This window comes from Nerophis lumbriciformis, linkage group LG23, assembly GCF_033978685.3.
Source record: "Nerophis lumbriciformis linkage group LG23, RoL_Nlum_v2.1, whole genome shotgun sequence".
Taxonomy (NCBI): Eukaryota; Metazoa; Chordata; class Actinopteri; order Syngnathiformes; family Syngnathidae; genus Nerophis; species Nerophis lumbriciformis.
Window position 1 is genome coordinate 13,818,043 of NC_084570.2, and position 21,828 is coordinate 13,839,870.

At 40.3% G+C, this 21,828-nt stretch overlaps 1 protein-coding gene and 1 pseudogene across 4 annotated transcripts; one reads left to right on the forward strand and one right to left on the reverse strand.

Moving 5' to 3' along the window:
* LOC133622372 (lysine-specific demethylase 6A-like) overlaps positions 1–2,503 on the reverse strand; it is an 81,726-nt pseudogene extending 79,223 nt beyond the window's left edge.
* Positions 1,971–20,294, forward strand: LOC133622374 (FUN14 domain-containing protein 1). Of its 4 annotated transcripts, none has more exons than XM_061985042.2 (5): positions 1,971–2,865; positions 6,950–7,115; positions 9,086–9,161; positions 19,548–19,682; positions 19,851–20,294. In XM_061985042.2, the coding sequence occupies exons 1-5, from the start codon at positions 2,601–2,603 to the stop codon at positions 19,926–19,928; spliced, it is 720 nt and encodes a 239-aa protein (XP_061841026.1). In that variant the 5' UTR covers positions 1,971–2,600; the 3' UTR covers positions 19,929–20,294. The 4 variants fall into 4 exon arrangements, with proteins under 4 accessions (XP_061841026.1, XP_061841028.1, XP_061841029.1 ...); XM_061985044.2 differs by having other exon boundaries at positions 1,980–2,865; positions 19,548–19,676; XM_061985045.2 differs by lacking the exon at positions 1,971–2,865 and adding an exon at positions 3,349–3,497.
* Positions 20,295–21,828: the final 1,534 nt, after the last annotated feature.

Consider the following 21,828-nt stretch of genomic DNA (forward strand, 5'->3'; position numbering starts at 1 on the left):
TCGCCCAGCCCTACTGACGACACATGCCAGAGCTGATAAATCACGTTGTTTAATGTAAATAAGGTAACTTTTGCACCCGGTCCTGCACTGATCACCCTGTTCTGTTGATAGTTAATTTGACAATCTTCTCTGGAGACCCATGAGCAGCGACATGAGCCATAGCACATCCTTGGTATCCTACACCACCTAGCGAGCACATTCATTGATAGCTCCTTTAAAGTGAGCATCACCTTTGCACACAAAAACTACACCAAAAAAACAGCGTTTGCGCTTTGTTAGAGCAACACATTGCTGGGTGTAAATATGTCTTAACTACAGCGAATGCAGACAGGGAAATATGCGGACAATAGGGCCCTAAAAACGAAGTAAAGCCCAACAAATACACAGCAAAAATGATGCGATACAACACATCAAACGGATGTTAGTCCGCCATCTTGGACAGCCATTATTAAACGTTATTTGCAAGCGTTTGTCAACGTCGAACACGTCGTCGCTGCAATGTGTTGTTTTGGCAGCAAACACGGCAAAAAGTAATGCGCCTTTCTATGCAGGCAGCCAATGTTGCTTTTTTTCGCGGACGTTATCAGACGAATAGCACAACGTTGCGGTGTTTTGTGTTTATAATTCACCAGAGAAACCTCCATAGGAGAGACATGCAACTTTCCTGTAATAGTAGAAAGGGGCGAATGTTTTACTGCACAAAAACCGTGACGACGTTGTGTCGTGGAGGTCAGACATCTCCGGCCGGTACCACACCTAACAAAATGCCGAAGCAACCAGCACTGACCCAACTGAGCCTGCCATCTTTCATTTCCACATCAACACCGTATGAAAAAAATAGTCAACAACAGAAGGAGATAACGCCCGCAGTAACCTACCACATAGCGAAGGACATACACAATTTGATTTCCTATTTATTATGCAGCAAATTTTTTATTTTACAGTTTTTGAAATATCTTGTGTGACATCATGCACAAAAGTGCACTTTTTTTGTTTTAAAATAGTGTAGTTGCGTTCTGTACAAAAAGTGCACTTTATTTTAGCGTTGTTTTGATATGTCATCTTAGTGACATCATGCACAAAAGTGCACTCATAGCTTGTTTTAAAATGTCTCTGACAATCTTGCACTTTCTGTTTTGGAATTCACATGAATGTTTGTGCCACTGCTTAATAAATACAGTTTTGGTCAATTGACTTAGTTGTGATTTCCCTCTCTGCATGAAAGTTTAAAATGAGCATATATTAATGCAGTATGAACAAGAATGTTTCAATGTAGACACATAGAATCATCATACTGCTGTGATTATATGCATCAGGTGTTAATTCAAAGCTAAGGCAAAATATCGAGATATATCTCGTGCACCGTGAAATGGCCTAAAAATATCGAGATATTAATAAAAGACCATATCGCCCAGCCCTACTGACGACACATGCCAGAGCTGATAAATCACGTTGTTTAATGTAAATAAGGTAACTTTTGCACCCGGTCCTGCACTGATCACCCTGTTCTGTTGATAGTTAATTTGACAATCTTCTCTGGAGACCCATGAGCAGCGACATGAGCCATAGCACATCCTTGGTATCCTACACCACCTAGCGAGCACATTCATTGATAGCTCCTTTAAAGTGAGCATCACCTTTGCACACAAAAACTACACCGAAATAAATTGCGTTTGCGCTTTGTTAGAGCAACACATTGCTGGGTGTAAATATGTCTTAACTACAGCGAATGCAGACAGGGAAATATGCGGACAATAGGGCCCTAAAAACGAAGTAAAGCCCAACAAATACACAGCAAAAATGATGCGATACAACACATCAAACGGATGTTAGTCCGCCATCTTGGACAGCCATTATTAAACGTTATTTGCAAGCGTTTGTCAACGTCGAACACGTCGTCGCTGCAATGTGTTGTTTTGGCAGCAAACACGGCAAAAAGTAACGCGCCTTTCTATGCAGGCAGCTAATGTTTTTTTTCGCGGACGTTATCAGACGAATAGCGAACAACGTTGTGGTATTTTGTGTTTATAATTCACCAGAGAAACCTCCATAGGAGAGACATGCAACTTTCCTGTAATGGTAGAAAGGGGCGAATGTTACTGCACAAAAACCGTGACGACGTTGTGTCGTGGAGGTCCGTATGGACGTATTTTTTCCTAGTGGTTCAAAACATAGAAAACAAGTGGCAAGGTAGATCACCTTTAGGACACTTCTAAGCGGGACGCGGGTGCAGGTGCAAGGGCGCTAAGCACCGGATGAAGGAAGCTCGCTAGCATGCTAGCATTGGAGCTAGCTGGCCTTCTTTGAGAGAGGGCCGCTCGAATGCAAGCTGGCTAGCCCGCTTTAGGGAGACTATTCCCCGCCGTGCGAATATGCTTGATACCGAGCGTGGAGTCGTCAATGGCGACTAAGTTGACTATACCTTCATCAACAAGGCCTTCGTTCTGGCGCCATCTTCATGGAGCTTCTGAAATCCAAACATTGAGCTACAAGCAAAAAAAAAAAAAAGGACAACATAGGAGGCTCGGTGTTAGTTGCCTGGTTTTAAAAACAAAAAAAAAACACTTTACAAGGAATTAACACGATGTAATTTCGGGACAATGCCCCCCACCTGTCAACCCCGGCCAGGCTGTCCCTCTCCTGGGCTGTCAGTGTCGGAAAGTCCTCCTCTGTTTCACTCGCTTTTCCCGCCGCCATTTTCTTTTCCTCATCACCACCAGCAGAAGCCGAGCCGAGACTCCGAGCAGCAGCAGCGCAGGCAGCGACGGCGACAGACACGCTGCACGATTGCATGGAAGGAAAAAAAAACACAACGCAGAGACGACCCGCTTCGCTCCACCGAATCGAACCCGAGCGAAGCAAAAGGTCAAAAAACTTTTTTTTTTTCCCCCAGCCTGAAAAAGATGCGATTCGACGTAGTAAATCCTTTTCTGGGGGGTGGGGGGGGCTCCACGGGCTGATCCTCAAACGTCACATTTTCCTCCCTGAAGTGAGAGCATGCCGTAGCTCAAAACACACCATCGGATAAGTGAGTATTCCACAATAAACGCTTTTTAGTCCGAGAAGATATAAAGTTGTTTTAATTGTGTCACCGAAGCGAACCCACGCGCCGCTCTAGCCACGCCCTCACTTCGCGTTCATCCAATGAAATGGCGCGCATCCCCACCATATGACTCCCCTTGCCATAGCGCCCCTTTTCTTTAAACAATATACACATTTTATTTTTTTTGCAAACCAATCATGTCAACTATCCAGACAGAAAAACCCTTAAATATTCCCTCCTTAGAGGACTTTGTGCCACGTCCTCTAAGATAGCATGGAATTCTGGTAGATAAATACACCACACCGTCCATGTCTTGTCTCGTTCAGCGATACAGAAGCGTTTTTTTTTAACTGACGTGGCAGAGCGTCATCGTGTGGGCGTGGCTTCGCATTGTCAACATCCTGTTAGCATAACCCCTCCCCCTCCAAAATGGCGACTGTGGACCACAGGGAAGGTTAGGATTGTTGTTTATCTGAGCTACGGATGGAATTGCGCCGAATAAACGGACACATTCATATTATTTCCTACATGTAATAATATACATCAGACTGATTTGAGAAATATTGATATGTTTGCCTGTAGCTAATTAACGATGCCTTGCTTGCTTTGATGTACTGTCGTTATACCACTGATTTTCGATTCCGATTCAAATTTAGGCTTGTGTCGGCAATACCGATCCGATACCGATACGTTCACATTGTGCAAATATACCCTAATTTGTCTGGTCTGGTCAATTTAAAAAAGTAGTGTGTTTCAAGTATTGCTGCTCTTGGAAAAAAACATCATCAAACGATATAAACTCACAGGGCGAAACAAATAATGACGTTATTCTGCAATGAATGCGTTATCTTACTTCTGTTCAACTCTGCATGTAGTATCCTCCAAATAGTCTACAACAGGGGTGTCAAACTCATTTTAGATCGGGGGCCACATGGAGAAGAATCTACTCCCACGTGGGCCGGACTGGTAAAATCACTGCACGATAACTTCAAAATAAAGACAACTTCAGATTGTTTTCTTTGTTTAAAAATAGAACAAGCACATTCTGAAATTGTAAAAAACATAATGTTGTTGTTGTTTTTTTACACTTACCGGTACATGTTGCGGTTAATAGTATTCTATCTTTATTTGTCGTTATTTATATTTTCTGAATAAATGATGTGATAATGTTCATCAGTCATCATCATCATTGGTGTTAATTTTCAATCTATCAAGATAAAAAAAATAATATCGAAATCAAAATACAGGATGTTATTTATGTAGTTTGATGCTGTGGAAGGCGGCTGCATCTCCAGTAGGGCTGCAACTAACAACTAATTTGATAATCGATTAATCTGTCGATTATTGCTTTGATTAATCGATTAATAATCTGATAAAAGAAACAAACTACATTTCTATCCTTTCCAGTGTTTTATTGAGAGAGAAAAAACAGCATACTGGCACCATACTTATTTTGATTATTGTTTCTCAGCTGTTTGTAAATGTTGCAGTTTATAAATAAAGGTTTATAAAAAAAAAGAAGTAAAAAGCCTCTGTGCATGTGCATAGCATAGATCCAACGAATCGATGACTAAATTAATCGGCAACTATTTTTATAATCGATTTAATCGATTAGTTGTTGCAGCCCTAATCTCCAGTAGCTCTGTAGTTCTAGATATTTTAAACGTATCTTTTATCATTTATCATCCATTTTATATTTATCTTTTATTATTATTATTTTTGGATCTTTTAAACTTATCTTTTATCTTTTTTATGTTTTCCATGAAGACATATTGAATCCCTGTACATATCTAATGGATACTTTTGGCAGTTTTCAAAAAAGACCAGGAGCCAGCTTTCTTTCTTATTCGAGAGAGGAGCTGCTCACTTTGAAAACAACAGGGCGTGCTGGCGTACGACACTCCATTCCAGCGGAGCTGAGAAGGAATCCTCGGGGGCTGCAAAGCGGGGGGCTAAGCGAGAGGAAAATCGACGGCGCTACAAACCATCCATTCCTTCCGTCATCATGGGGAATGTGAACTTGCTGCCGAACAAGATCGATGAGCTCCATGGACAAAAAAACCAGCGTGCATATCGAGAGAACAGCCTGTTTATCTTCACGGAGACGTGGCTAAACCACCTCGTACTAACGTGGACCTGCAGGGATTCACCGCAGTGAGAGCTGACAGTGACACTAAAGCATGTAGGAAAACCAAGGGTGGGGGGCTCATCATATACGTTAACAACCGCTGGTGTAACCCGGGACACATCTGCGTGAAGAAAGTCTTGTGTTGCCCGTACCTGGAGCTACTAGTTGTTAGCCTCCGGCCATACTATCTGCCGAGGGAGTTCAGTCCAAAATCTCCCTCTGTGTTTACATTCCCCCGAGGGCAGATGCAGCCAATGCATGTGAGATGATCCACTCCATCACATCAAGGCTACAGACAAAACATCCTGAGGCTTTTTTCATCATTTCTATCTATCTATCTGATCATTTTCCTCGACTGATGTACCATCATGAGGTTTATTTTGTACATATGTGGCATAATCTACAAAGATACAAAGAATTGCTATTGCGACATCTAGTGGACACATTTAGAACAGCAGTTTCTTTCATTAAAACATTTCAGGTTAATTTTTATACTTAGCAAACTCGTCCCGTGGGCCGGATAAAACATGTTTGCGGGCCTGATCCGACCCTCGGGCCATACGTTTGACACCCCTGGTCTACAATAAAAGGATACATACACTTAATGTTTTAAAATACAGAGTGACCCGTTTTAAATGCCAATAATAATCTTAAACAATGTAATTACTGCCCACAGCACAGTTTGCTGCTTCGCTTGCCCCTTACTGACTTACCTAGGCGAGATAAAAAGTTGTTCCCACCAATCAAGACAATCAGACATCTCAATGATTGTGTTCTTCTTAATAATATACATTATCTAAAAAAACTCAGAAAAGATACTACCGTATTTTTCGGAGTATAAGTCGCTCTGCAGTATAAGTCGCACCGGCCGAAAATGCATAATAAAGAAGGAAAAAAACATATATAAGTCTCACTAGAGTATAAGTCACATTTTTGGGGGAAATTTATTTGATAAAACCCAACACCAAGAATAGACATTTGAAAGGCAATTTAAAATAAATAAAGAATAGTGAACAACAGACTGAATAAGTGTACGTTATATGAGGCATAAATAACCAACTGAGAACGTGCCTGGTATGTTAACGTAACATTATGGTAAGAGTCATTCAAATAACTATTAACATATAGAATATGCTATACGTTTACCAAACAATCTGTCACTCCTAATCACTAAATCCCATGAAATCTTATACGTCTAGTCTCTTACGTGAATGAGCTAAATAATATTATTTGATATTTTACGGTAATGTGTTAATAATTTCACACATAAGTCGCTCCTGAGTATAAGTCGCACCCCCGGCCAAACTATGAAAAAAACTGCCACTTATAGTCCGAAAAATACAGTAAACATAAAAATCTGGTAATAGCAGTATCGATCCTCACATAGCTATCGCCTATATCAGTAGTTTTCAAACTGTTTTAACCAAATACCACCTCAGAAAAAACTTGTCCATCCAAGTACCACCATAACGACCAACAATCAAATACAGTAGCGTAGTAGGGCTAAGTAGTCATTAAAAACAAGGCAAAGGTTTTATTTAACAAGTGTATTTAATATTTTTGGCCCTGGTAACATTACACAATTTGGACAGTAACACTGTGTTTGAATATAGGAACATAAAACACTGTACTTTAATCAAGCGATTCTTTGGCGTACCACCGTTTTGAGAATCACTGGCCTTAATGTTTTGGGCTGATTATATTTCGGTTATTTACTGTCTGCCCATATCAAATTGCACTGCCCACTGTTTGACATTTATTCCAATTTGCCTCCACAGGCCAAGAGGAGCCAGACAGTGAAGAGGAGGTGTACGAAGTGGTTGACCTGACAGAATATGCTCGAAGGCACCAATGGTGGAGCAGGGTGTTTGGGAACAACTCAGGCCCGTTAACGGAGAAGTACTCCGTGGCAACCCAGCTCATGATGGGAGGCCTGACAGGGTGGTCAGTATCTTAGAACAAGTTCAACACATAATCTCCATTTTTTTGAACAGCACCAGACAGTGTCATACCATAGAGCAGCTGAGGTAGGCTCCATCTTACTCATGGACCCAAATAGTTTAGGTCACAGGTGTCAAACTCAAGGCCCAGGGGCCAAATCTTGCCCACCATTTTTATTTTATGTGGCCTGCGAAAGCCTAGAAATAATATGCGTTAATAAAATGCCTAATCTTTTATTAATAAATATATTTATTTCCCTTTTGACATTAAAAATCGTGTACTGCATGTAATTGCATCCATCCTTCCATTTTTTACCGCAGGGTGCATATCTTTTAAAATTCAATATTATCCAAATCAAAATATTATATTATCATGTATTCCAAAAATATTTTGTTAAATACTTACTTAAATATCTGCTTGACTTATGATTTCAAAACAAATGATCCATCAAATTGTAGACTGTAAAATTGACATCAGATTTTACAGATAAAATCCGCCAAATTGAGTTTTTTTTTAACTGTAAAATCAACTTTGGTACTGTTTTTTTTCCATATACGGTACAGTAAGACACTAAAACATAAAAAACTTACAAAAAAAACATTGAAACAACAAGATTTTACAGTAATAAAATCTGGCAGCTCGGTTGCATTAATTTTACCGCTAAAAGCAGTGGTATTGTTTTTCCGTTCCATTCCATTTATATATATAGTTCATAAACAGACTGTAAAATGTACAAATTCATGTGCGTTACGTGATTTTTTTGAATTTGGTACAGACCACTTCATTATGATGAATCATTTCTATATCCTCCAATATTTGAATGGAAGACTCCCAAACTTGGAACGTTCATGATTCCATTTATTAAATTTTTATATGCTGTAAAAAAAAAAAAAATAGTTGGATGGAAAAAAACTCACTGCTTTTCCTGTAAAATTCTGGTGACGGAGCTGACAGTTTTTAAAGTGAAATGCAAATATTTTTTTTGCAGCTCATGTAAAAAAAAAAAATTATTGTTAATGTATTATATAATATACATGTATATTTATATATATTACTCATTGTTAAACGCGGCTCTCTGAGGGCAACCATAACTGTAATGTGGCCCTCAATGAAAACGAGTTTGACACCCCTGGTCTAGGTCATTTTGTTTGTTTCAGATATCATTAACAAGTTACATGAAGGGAAGATCATATTTTTACACACGCACAATTCAACATGTCCCAAAAGGAGTCTGAAGAAGCAGGGTTTATTCAATGTCACCTTTCTTGGTGTATATAGTTGATACAGTCGTACCTCAATTTACAAGCTTAATTGGTTCCGTGAAAGAGTTCTTCACACAAAACACTTTTATCTCAAATCAACATCACTCAACGAAATGAATTGAAATCAGTTTAATTTTTTGCTTGGCCCCCTAAAACAGCACACATTTACATGTAACATGCCTTTAAAAAAATAGATAAAAAGAAATATTGTTTAAAAAACAATGCAATACAATGTTGTACATACAGCTCTTATCTCAAAGCACTCTTAACATGAGGTACGGCTGTATTTCATTCACATCTTGAGTTTAACACTTACGATAATTCACAAGTTTATATTTTGTCCAGTTTTTTTTTCACTTCCCGTGTTAGGGTGTTGGCTTTTTATAATTAGTAGAGAACATAATAGATGGGCGGCTTGTGCAGTGATAAAATTAAGTAAATAAGGGGAATACAAAATAAATTGGAGTATAAAAAACTGATAGCTTTGTGGTGATAATGGAAACAATAATATTAAAATGTGTTTAAAAAAAGACACACCAAAAATAGTTACATTAATAAGTGTAAACAAATTACAAGTTTGAATTAATATTTATATATGTATTACTAATTCAAATCATTATTGTACGGTGACAAATGTATAGCACTGACCATCTAAAAAACCGTGGCATAGAGTAGCATTTCACATTTTTCTGTCTCTCTCAATGTGTGCAGGTGTGCTGGTTATGTCTTCCAGAGAGTTGGGAAGGTAGCAGCAACTGCGGTTGGTGGAGGGTTTCTACTTCTACAGGCAAGAGACACTCACAAGCTATGTCTGCTCCTATGGCCAACTGCTATGGCTATCAAACTGGTCTCTTAACAGTATCTGCCTCTAATGTCTGGGCCATTCCACCAAAATTAATTTGCATGTTGTAACTCTCAAAATGATTTTCTAAAGGAGGTTTCAAAGCTAAATTTGATCAAACACATATTGAACTGCCGTATTTTCCGGACTGTAGAGCTATATAAGCCGCACCCACTACATTTTAGGGGAAACAATAGTTTTCCATGTATTAGCCGCACCAGTCTATAAGCCGCAGATATATACATAGCAAAATGAGTTATTTACACACATTAATTGTTTCCAAACTGTGTCTGTAACATGACAGTAAAACGGCTGACCAAACAAAACAGAAGTTATTGTCATGGACCCACTAGCTGCAGAGGCTAACTCTCCAATCAGCTAAACAGACTCAATAACTCCACGGTGACAACTTGGTGAATTTACTGAGGGATTTGTGAAACTGAAACAATACAAAAAAAATGCTGTTTTAAGTTAACAATACTAACACAGACACTCGTAAACGTGTTAACTTATTAACTAATGCTAACGCTGCTAGGTTAATTACAATTGCATGTAGAAATATTCCCCAAGAGACATCATCCCATACCAACTTTATTTATCACAGATGGCACAGTTTAGTTAGTATAAACAGTTTGAAGTTATATTATAAAACTTACAAAACGTTCCTTGGAGTGATTAATGGATAGTCCATACGAGTAGGAACGCTATGGACGGCCAGAAGACTGAACGGTACTTCCTGTTGAAAGCACCAAATAGAAGCACACTGCAGCACCTGTACTAGGCAAAAACATCCAAAAGATGGCACCATAGCACAAACAATAACACACCATATCAGTGTGTTGGCTTGTTTCTAAAAAAAAAACATGCCCATCAGCAAAGAAAAACCGACAAATTGCAGCACCGATTTATAAGCCGCAAGATTCAAAACATAGGAAAAAGTTAGCGGCTTATAGTCCGAAGTCTAAGGTATTTGAAATGTGTATTAGCCCATATCAGGCTACTTCAATAATTGCTATGTTTTTTAAATATTCTTCAATCCATGAATACTCATGTGAGTAACAGGACTAAGTGTCCCAATATAACTTTTTCCACTTCTGTGATGATCATACTTACCAACCTTGAGACCTCCGAAAACGGGAGATGGGTTGGGGGGCGGGGTTTGGTGGTAGCGGGGGTGTATATTGTAGCGTCCTGGAAAAGTTAGTGCTGCAAGGGATTCTGGGTATTTGTTCTGTTGTGTTTATGTTGTGTTACGGTGCGGATGTTCTCCCAAAATGTGTTTGTCATTCTTGTTTGGTGTGGGTTCACAGTGTGGCGCATATTTGTAACAGTGTTAAAGTTGTTTATACGGCCACCCTCAGTGTGACCTGTATGGCTGTTGATCAAGTATGCATGGCATTCACTTGTGTGTATGTGTGTTAAAGCCGCATATATTATGTGACTGGGCCGGCACGCTGTTTGTATGGAGGAAAAGCAGGCGTGACGACAGGTTGTAGAGGACGCTAAAGGCAGTGCCTTTAAGGCACGCCCCCAATATAGTTGTCCAGGGTGGAAATCGGGAGAAATTCAGGAGAATGGTTGCCCCGGGAGATTTTCGGGAGGGGCACTGGAATTCGGGAGTCTCCCGGGAAAATCGGGAGGGTTGGCAAGTATGGTTATGATACCGATATCGGAGCTTTGAATATTGACCGACTCCAATTTTGATCTGATACAATATCAGCACAAAATATCATCACAAATCATGCATACTTTTATTATTCAGTAGTCTGGAATTAGAAAAGGCTTGATTAAGTGAAATAACTCAAACCGGAGAACAATGGTAGGATGTGGGGTTGTCCCCATACCAACATTTAATACCAGTACCAAAATGTATATCAATACTTTTCAATACAAAGGGGACCAAAAACATGTCATTATTAGCTACATTTTAACAGAAAATCTTACGATATATTAAACATGTGTTTTCTATTGCACCCAAAGAACAATTTTAGAAGATTGAAGAACAAATTAAAAGGCATTACACTGGGCTTTTATTATTGTACTCAAAGAACAATTTACAATGTTACACATTACATATAGCCTGCCATAATCTAGGATTAGGTTAGAATAGAATAGAAAGCTTTATTGACATTTTATCAAACGGTTCATGATTTATGGTAGCCACTGTTGGTCTATGCTTTAAGCGATATACATCGATTATCATAAATACTAAAAACAATACTATAGCTAAAACTACACAGGTAAGACATGTGGCAGGTGTATTTTAAGACTAAACACAAATGAAATTGTGGGAATTGGGTTGCAAAATTCAGTCATTTCTTTTGCATTAGTTTACGCTAAACGTAGTTGGTTTTGACTGCACTAATATTTGGCAACAAGCCGTATACGCGTCTACGTATCTATATGTGCACAGCAGGGGAGCTAGTTGTCTACATTCTTACCTGTCAGTATTCAAACTCCTTGTGTAGGTCTGAATGCTTATTTAAATTTTACCTTAGTTGGAAGTATCGCCACCTAGGCTAGGCATGTTTTAAAGTAGCGCTTGCAGCGTCTTTAAAGCGTCACCTTTATCGTTAGTTTTTAAGCCCAAATACCGCCATATTGCGCTTCACGTACCCTCTCTTTATTAATCCAGTAGAATTTACGTTTTTCTGCCATCTTCCTCTCCACACTGTTTCTGCTAGTGTATGCGCTCTAGTGTGTGTGCGCACTGACCCACTCAACGTGCGTCTCGGCTCTGTACGTTACCGCCGCACAGCAGCATTTGGATGGAAAATCAATGTTTCAATCAATCAATGTTTATTTATACAGCCCTAAATCACGAGTGTCTCAAAGGGCTGCACAAACCACAACGACATCCTCGGTTCAGATCCCACATCAGGGCAAGGAAAAACTCAACCCAATGGGACAATGTGAAACCTTGGAGAGGACCGCAGATGTGGGGACCCCCGCCCATAGGGCAACCGGTGCAATGGACGTCGAGTGGATCTAGCATAATATTGTGAGAGTCCAGTCCATAGTGGATCTAACATAATAGTGAGAGTCTAGTCCACAGTGGGGCCAGCAGGAGACCATCCCGAGCGGAGACAGGTCAGCAGCGCAGAGACGTTCCCAACCGATGCAACTAACATTTTCTAACAACAGTATAGTACCATTTTTAATTTATTAGTACCGCAGTACTTTGCTAGTACCGGTATACCGTACAACCCTAATAGGAAGGAAAACAACCCTAACCTATTTAAATGTTTTTAAAATTAAGTAGAGTGGTAATTTGATACTTATTTATATTGACAAACGTTGTTTTGAATGTAATATTGTCTTTCTGGCGATACCTAGAGGTCACATTAATTCATTCAGCTCATGACACAGCAAGTTGAAGCAATAAATCAAATTTGATTTATATAGCCCTTGATCACAAATGCCTCAAAGGGCTGCACAAACCACAACGACATCTGGGCAAGAAAAAAACTCAACCCAATGGGATTAATGAGAAAACCTTGAGAAACCAGTACAGAGGCTGCCAAATGATGCGGACATGTTTGTTACTGGATACTTCCTAATACACTTCTGCCTTGGAGACTGTAAGTAATATGCAGCTTATACTATTTGATACCTGTTTATATTGACAAACATTGTTTTAGAATGTAATATTGTTCAATTAAAGACATATATTACATATGCCTAGCTTGTGTGCTTAGCTGTTAATGTCGCTTCGTCACTACAGGCGCCTGAGGATGGACCTCAGATGCGCTGTAGCTGGCCGTCAAAGGCGAATCAGCTCACCCAAAGAGGTTGCGACATTGTGATGGTAACGGTAGGTTTCAACGGCGGGACATCTGAGCCACAGATGCTTAGAGCAGTGTTTTTCAACCACTGTGCCAAGGTACACTAGTGTACCGTGAGATACAGTCTGGTGTGCCGTAGGAGATTATCTAATTTCACCTATTTGGGTTAAAAATGTTTTTAGCAAACCAGTAATTATCATCTGCAAATTCTGTGTTGTTGTTGAGTGTCGGTGCTGTCTAGAGCTCTGCAAAGTAACCGTGTAGTACTCTTCCATATCAGTATGTGGCAGCAGGTAGGTAATCGCTTTGTTGATGTCGGAAACAGCGGGAGGCAGCGTGCAGGTAAAAAGGTATCTAATGCTTAAACCAAAAATAAACAAAAGGTGAGTGCCCTTAAGAAAAGGCATTGAAGTTTAGGGAAGGCTATGCAGAACAAAACTATAAACTGAACTGGCTACAAAGTAAACAAAAACAGAATGCTGGACGACAGCAAAGACTTACTGTGGAGCAAAGACGGCGTCCACAAAGTACATCCGAACATGACATGACAATCAACAATGTCCCCACAAAGAAGGATAAAAACAACTAAAATATTCTTGATTGCTAAAACAAAGTAGATGCGGGAAATATCGCTCAAAGGAAGACATGAAACTGCCACAGGAAAATACCAAAAAAAGAGAAAAAGCCACCAAAATAGGAGCGCAAGACAAGAACTAAAACACTACACACAGGAAAACAGCAAACAACTCAAAATAAGTCACAGCGTGATGTGAGAGGTGGTGACAATACACCTACTTTGAGACAAGAGCTATATTGATGCATGCTTGGTTATGGTTTAAAGTCATATCCAACAATTGCGACAACGACTTTTTACTGTCAACTGAGTTTCGTTTTTTTAATGATTTCTGCTGGTGGTGTGCCGCCGGATTTTTTCAACGCAAAAAATGTGCCTTGGCTCAAAAAAGGTTGAAAAACACTGGCTTAGAGGATTCGGTCTCCTTCCCACAGAGCCGACAGAGATCGGATGCTGACCTCCCCGTGAGGTGCAGACATTGGCAGAGAGCTGGGACTGAATCAAACGAGATCAGTGAGGTCCACCTTCATTAAAGCACTCTCTTCAGCGATGATGCGTTTTCAAGTGTAGAAAGGTTGGAATCGAAGGTGTTCGTAAGGGGGTACTTGTCTTCTATTCGGATAGCTGCCTCCCTTTGTTGAAGGATCAGGGATCCTCTCGAGAAAGAGACCTCTTCATCTTCCATCTCGTTGCCACAAAGGTTACAGTGCCCGGGAACCCAGACGATCTGCAGTCTTCTTGTTGAGGCGAGCTGAGCGACAGTTTTGAGGAGTGAGACAATGGCGGGTCCTGTTGGAACGGGTTGCCGACGGCTTCGACGAGTGATTTGAAATCACAAGCGATAGTCGTGGACGTCCAGTTGTCTGAACTCATCGACCAACTTAATAGCAGCTTCAAGTGCCACTTTCTCTGCAGAGAACAATCTACTGCGAGTTCCTGTCGGGGTGTGCTATCTGTGGAGGACATCTTGTCCTCTGCAATGTTCTGTCTCATTTTTCATGTGTGTGAGCAAACGGAAAAAATACCTGAACATTAGGTGGCGCACATGTGTGGCCGTACCAGCATCACATTTGTCCCAAACCTGACTTAATAGAAAATATTTTTTTATTATGATTATCAAATGACAGCAGTCATTTTCATGAGATTATTTTCTAGTATTAGTGATTCAGCCCAATTAAAATGAAAATAACACAAAAACATCTTGTTTTTCATGAGCTATATACTGGTATTGTATGTCTAGGTCAGGGGTGCTCACACTTTTTCTGCAGGCGAGCTACTTTTCAATTGATCAAGTCGTGGAGATCTACCTCATTCATATATATAATTTATATTTACTTATTTATGAAATATGTTTTTGTTAACAAGTTAAAGGTGTTTAATGATAATGCAAGCATCCATCCATCCATCTTCCGCTTATCCGAGGTCGGGTCGCGGGGGCAGCAGCCTAAGCAGGGAAGCCCAGACTTCCCTCTCCCCAGCCACTTCGTCCAGCTCCTCCCGGGGGATCCCGAGGCGTTCCCAGGCCAGCATGCAAGCATGTTTAACACATATAGTTAATATTGTTAACAAGTTAAAGGTGTTTAAAGATAATGCAAGCATGTTTAACACATATAGTTAATATTGTTAACAAGTTAAAGGTGGTTAAAAATAATACAAGCAAGTTTAACAGAAATAGTTAATATTGTTAACAACTTAAAGGTGGTTAAAGATAAAACAAGCATGTTTAACACATATAGTTAATATTGTTAACAACTTAAAGGTGGTTAAAGATAATACAAGCATGTTTAACACATATAGTTAATATTGTTAACAACTTAAAGGTGGTTAAAGATAATACAAGCATGTTTAACACATATCGTTAATATTGTTAACAAGTTAAAGGTGGTTAAAGATAATACAAGCATGTTTAACACATATAGTTAATATTGTTAACAAGTTAAAGGTGGTTAAAGATAATACAAGCATGTTTAACACATATAGATTCCTTTCTTTCATGAAGACAAGAATATAAGTTGGTGTATTACCTGATTGTTATGACTTGCATTGATTGGAATCAGACAGTGGTGCTGATAATGTCCGCATTTTCGAATGGAGGAGAAAAAAAGTCCTCCTTTCTGTCCAATACCACATGAAAGTGGTTGGTTTTTGGCATCTTATTTGTCCAGCTTCCGTACTCCTTTGTATACACTTTACAAGAAATACATTGTCGGCAAACTCCGTAGCTTGCTAGCTTGTGCACGCCAGCTTTCTGAGACTCTTATTTTGGTAGCGCAGGCAGGATGAAGCAGAGCTTTTATTGTGCAACTGTGCAGTCGGTCTTTGGAGTTTTGACGACAGGTACAGCGCCAGAGTCTGTTGAAATAAAGTGTTTCTCGCCTTCCAGTCGGTAATTTTAATGAGCTGGCAGCAGCCAGCGTCATCTCAGAAGACCCTCGGGTGCCGTGAATGTCAATCAAGTGACAAAAGTGACGTCATAGTGAAGATTTATGATCGCTCATTTTTAGGAGTATTTTTTTAATGCCTGGCTGGTGATCGACTGACACACCCTCCGAGATCGACCGGTAGATCGCGATCGACGTAATGAGCACCCCTGGTCTAGGTGGAGGTCCTGCTTGTGTACCCCTTTCAGAGATCACATTTAGTTCCCCTTAAAACATTCACTTGTTGCACAATGAGATGTAAGCATAAGATAAAGTGTACATTCTTGTAACTGAAAAATATACATTTTTATTAGCATTTCTTTAATCTAGAAACAGTATTTCATGATTAATATCCATAAATTAACATTCTTAATAAATCGCAGTAGATTAAGCACACATCTGATCAAGGAGTCATAGTGTAACGACTGGGCATTTACACTTTATGTGGTGTCGGAGTTGTGACTTTTTGGTGCTATAAACGCATCAGTGGCTCAGTGCCATGATTGTGTGTGTTGGTGCAGGTGAGCGTGAGCGGCTGCTGTTGATGTGACAGATGACAAAGAGTTAGTTTTGGCTTGTTTGTGTTTGAGAAGGTTCTGTACGATATTGTCAGGGCCAGCAACTGCTTTCTCCTGCTTAAGGGCTATTTCTAGCTCTTCAAAGCACAACGCCTGCTTGATTGCAGACTGCATGTCGTGGCGGTGTTGTTTGACTTCTTGCCCACTTTCCCGGTCGCTTTTCCTGCTGCTCACATTGTCATACCCCTTGATAAAAAGCATTGGCCTTGGCTTGGTCGCTGAGATAGTGACGGTCTTTGTATTTCAGCACCTTGCCAGTCTGCTTGTGTTTTTGGTCTGAAGCCTCTGACGGTTCGCCAAGCCTCATTCACATTTTTTTCCGCGCCGATTTTCTCCAGATGGTCGTGCAAGGCCTTTATGACTTTTTACCTGTTCTGCCACCTTACTGCACTTTTCCAGGCATGCCGCGGGGTTGTTGACCAAATCTCAATGGAGTTGGTTGTGCTTTTTGGTAGAGATGTCCGATAATGGCTTTTTTGCCGATATCCGATATTCCCATATTGTCCAACTCTTAATGACCGATTCCGATATCAACCGATACCGATATATACAGTCGTGGAATTAACACATTATTATGCCTAATTTTGTTGTGATGCCCCGCTGGATGCATTAAACAATGTAACAAGGTTTTCCAAAAAAAAATCAACTCAAGTTATGGAAGAAAATGCCAACATGGCACTGCCATAGTTATTATTGAAGTCACAAAGTGCATTATTTTTTGTAACATGCCTCAAAACAGCAGCTTGGAATTTGGGACATGCTTTCCCTGAGAGAGCATGAGGAGGTTGAGGTGGGCGGTGTTGGGTGGGGGCGGTGTTGAGGTGGGGGGTGGGGCTAGCAGGGGGTGTATAAAGTAGTGTCCCGGAAGAGTTAGTGCTGCAAGGGGTTCTGGGTATTTGTTCTGTTGTGTTTATGTTGTGTTACGGTGCGGATGTTCTCCTGAAATGTGTTTGTCATTCTTGTTTGGTGTGGGTTCACATTGTGGCGCATATTTGTAACAGTGTTAAAAGTTGTTTATACGGCCACCCTCAGTGTGACTTGTATGGCTGTTGATCAAGTATGCTTGCATTCACTTGTGTGTGTGAAAAGCCTTAGATATTATGTGATTGGGCCAGCACACAAAGGCAGTGCCTTTAAGGTTTATTAGCGCTCTGTACTTCTCCCTACGTCCGTGTACACAGCGGCGATTTAAAAAGTCATACATTTTACTTTTTGATACCGATCATTTTGAAACAGATACCGATAATTTCAATATTACATTTTAAAGCATTTATCGGCCGATAATATCGGCAGTCCGATATTATCGGACATCCCTACTCTTTGGTGAGGCGCTGGATGTCGTCGTTCATGTAAGGAGTCCCTTTCGTTCGATGGACTGAGCGGTCTAGCGATTGATGCTGCTTTCTTCAGAACTTAAGTGAAGAGAGTTTTTTTAGGCAGGGACTCCATTACAATTGACTGGAACTGGACCCAGTTTGCTTTGCAGTAGTTGGGACGGATCTTTGGCTGTTGTCGCTCGTAACAGACCTTCTGGTTCCACTTGACTGGCAATTCAGTTTGTTCATAGTTAACCAGTCAAACGGCTCCGCTGCCAGGGTGACATCTGGGGAACTGAAGCCGGCGACTCTTGTTAGGGAACCATCGTTGAGGATGGGTTTTACCAACCAGCGTGGCTCGGTTGGTGGAGCGGCCGTGCCAGAAACTTAAAGGTTACTGATTCGATCCCTAGCTTCCGCCATCTTAGTCACGTCTGTTCTGCCATTGCTCCTGATGGGTCGTGCTTAGGGCCCCGCATGGCAGCTCTCGCCATCAGTGTGTGAATGTGTGTGAATGGTTGCCGATAAATGCTTTAAAATGTAATATCGGAAATTATTAGTATCGTTTTTTTTTAAAAAGTAAAATTTATGGCTTTTTAAAACGCCACTATGTACACGGACGTAAGGAGCGCCAATAAACCTTAAAGGCACTGCCTTTGCGTGCCGGTCCTGTCACATAATATCTACGGCTTTTCACACACACAAGTGAATGCAATGCATACTTGGTCAACAGCCATACAGGTCACACTGAGGGTGGCCGTATAAACAACTTTAGCACTGTTACAATTATGCGCCACACTGTGAACCCACACCAAACAAGAATGACAAACACATTTCGGGAGAACATCTGCACCGTAATACAACAGAACAAATACCCAGAACCCCTTGCAGCACTACTTCTTCCGGGACGCTACAATATACACCCCCCCGCTACCCCCCACCCCCCATCTCAAAAAATAATGCACTTTGTGAAAGTCAAAGTACAGTATTTCCCATAGTTGTAGTGGGTGTTAGGATTATCTCAGGGAGAGCATCTCCCAAATTCCAAGCTGCTGTTTTGAGGCATGTTAAAAAAAAGAATGCACTTTGTGACTTCAATAATAAATATGGCAGTGCCATGTTGGCATTTTTTTCCATAACTTGAGTTGATTTTTTTTGGAAAACTTCCATCCATCCAGCGGGGCATCACAACAAAATTAGGCATAATAATGTGTTAATTCCACGACTGTATATATCGGTATCGGTAATTAAGAGTTGGACAATATCGGACATCTCTAACACCAGTTATGTCTACTTAATGGATAAATTTACTTTGGCATCCAACATAATTCACGCTTCATTGTGAAATTTTTAACAACTGAAATAAAAGTGTAGCTATTTAGCAGACAACATGGATCAACAGAATCACTCATTTGCAAGGGGAAAAATGGTTGTTGGAGAGACGCTCGTATTGTTTTCTTGAACACGGTTAAGTTTCCCCAAATTGCTCAGGGCCACAGCATACTTGAGCTTCTGTTGCTTCGCAGTTGTGAAATATACATAATGAAAAGGGGAAACTTTTGTGGATTTGTTGGTGCACTGTCTCCTACCTCTAACGGGAACGTTGCTTTGATCAAGATCTGTCTTGTTTTGTTTTTTTTGTCTGCTTCATTCCCTCAGATTGCCAACCACAGCGGCTACGTGCAGGTGGACTGGAAGAAAGTGGAGAAGGATGTGAACAAAGCAAAGAAACACCTGAAGAAGAAAGCCAACAAAGCAGCACCTGAATTAAACACATTTATTGAGGAGGTAAAGGTATCAGTAAAAAAAAACCTATTGGAATTACTACTTCCTATTTATCTGCTAGAAAACACTGCAACCTAGTGGACTAATGCACGCAGTGCATCCTCTATCTAAATCATACAACATTCTGTTTAGTTTAGTTCTGCTAATTTGTCGCCCACTCTCCCCCTAATCATGCAGGCCACCGATTTCATCAAGAGGAACATCGTCTTGTCCAGCGGCTTTGTGGGAGGATTTTTCCTGGGTTTGGCCTCGTAAAAACTACTGAATTCAATCACGACATGGATGGCTTTCATCCACCATCAGTTACATAGGGTGTTATTTCGAATATCAAATTGTGGTCCATGGTAAGTTGTGTCAGTTGCTGTTATTTCCCATGTATATTTGTGGATTATCTCACCAATCTTTAGTTGTTTCATGGGCAAAATGCTGGTTTGGAGACAACTAAAATGGACTGCACTGATGGTTGAATGAAAACAAGTTTTAAGCTGCACTGGAGTTCGTATTGCCATGAAACATGATCAGAATTGTTATTTGTAATACCGTATTTTTCGGAGTATAAGTCACTCCGGAATATAAGTCGCACCGGCCGAAAATGCATAATAAAGAAGGAAAAAAACATAAGTCGCACTGGAGTATAAGTCGCATTTTTTGGGGGGAAATTTATTTGATAAAACCCAACACCAAGAATAGACATTTGAAAGGCAATTTAAAATAAATAAAGAATAGTGAACAACAGGCTGAATAAGTGTACGTTATATGAGGCATAAAATAACCAACTGAGAACGTGCCTGGTATGTTAATGTAACATATTATGGTAAGAGTCATTCAAATAACTATAACATATAGAACATGCTATACGTTTACCAAACAATCTGTCACTCCTAATCGCTAAATCCCATGAAATCTTATACGTCTAGTCTCTTACGTGAATGAGCTAAATATTATTATTTGATATTTTACGGTAATGTGTTAATAATTTCACACATAAGTCGCTCCTGAGTATAAGGGACGGCGTGGCGCAGTGGAAGAGTGGCCGTGCGCAACCCGAGGGTCCCTGGTTCAATCCCCACCTAGTACCAACCTCGTCATGTCCGTTGTGTCCTGAGCAAGACACTTCACCCTTGCTCCTGATGGCTGCTGGTTAGCGCCTTGCATGGCAGCTCCCGCCATCAGTGTGTGAATGGGTAAATGTGGAAGTAGTGTCAAAGCGCTTTGAGTACCTTGAAGGTAGAAAAGCACTATACAAGTACAAGTACAACCCATAAGTCGCACCCCCGGCCAAACTGTGAAAAAAACTGACATATAGTCCGAAAAATACGGTAGTTTGAACTGTGCCAACCATATTACATGTATTTATTGCTTTATCCTTCAAATATCTCCATGCAGTGATAGCAGAATGGGAATCTGGCCAGGCTCCCTCATGCATTCAGTAATGTGCACACCAGCGCTGGTCACTTTGCTAACACTTTTTTTTTTTTTGCCTTATTATACTATGTTGTACCATATGCTGTTTATTGCTTCTGCTGGGTTACGTATTTTGTGATATGTGAATTTTGTTTTTCTACTTTGCCAAGTTGTCTGGATTCAAGCAAAAATCATGCGGGTTGGTTGTTCACTTTTGTGAAGGGCAAGGAATACAAGGAAATAAATTCTGTTGACAAGGAGTAAAAAATACTCTGTGTTTATTACAAAACAACAAACAATACAAAATAACAAACAAATGACTTTACAGTTCTGTACAAACAAGTCTTAGGCCAAAAAAAAAAATAAAGAAGGAAAAAAAAGTGACTATTAGTGGAGGATTCTATAGTTTGGGAACCGGCTACTTCCTGGTTCATGGAGGAAGTTGAATAGCATTACAGTTGTGGTTGGTGGGCAGCTCCAATGGCAGTTGCCAGGGATGTGAATCTTAATACTCAAAACAATTCCCATTTTTGGATGGAGTTTTTCGATTGTGAGAGGGAACTGTCACTCCAAGACATGAATAGTTTGATGCTAAAATCGAGAATACTGGTTGGTGGCGCCAAGGCTGCTTTTTTCAAAATGGTCTAATTCAAGGGTGTCCAAAGTGCGGCCTGGGGGCCATTTGTGGTTCTTAGCTACCGGTAATTGTTTAATGGTCCGTGGCACATTGATAGTATTGTAATAGTAGCTT

Coding starts and splice junctions, on each gene's coding strand:
- LOC133622374 (XM_061985042.2), top strand. CDS start 2,601: ATGCCCCCCACCTGTCAACCCCGGCCAGGCTGTCCCTCTCCTGGGCTG. Junction 2,866..6,949: donor GAACCCGAGCGAAGCAAAAG/GTCAAAAAACTT, acceptor TTGCCTCCACAG/GCCAAGAGGAGCCAGACAGT. Junction 7,116..9,085: donor ATGGGAGGCCTGACAGGGTG/GTCAGTATCTTA, acceptor CAATGTGTGCAG/GTGTGCTGGTTATGTCTTCC.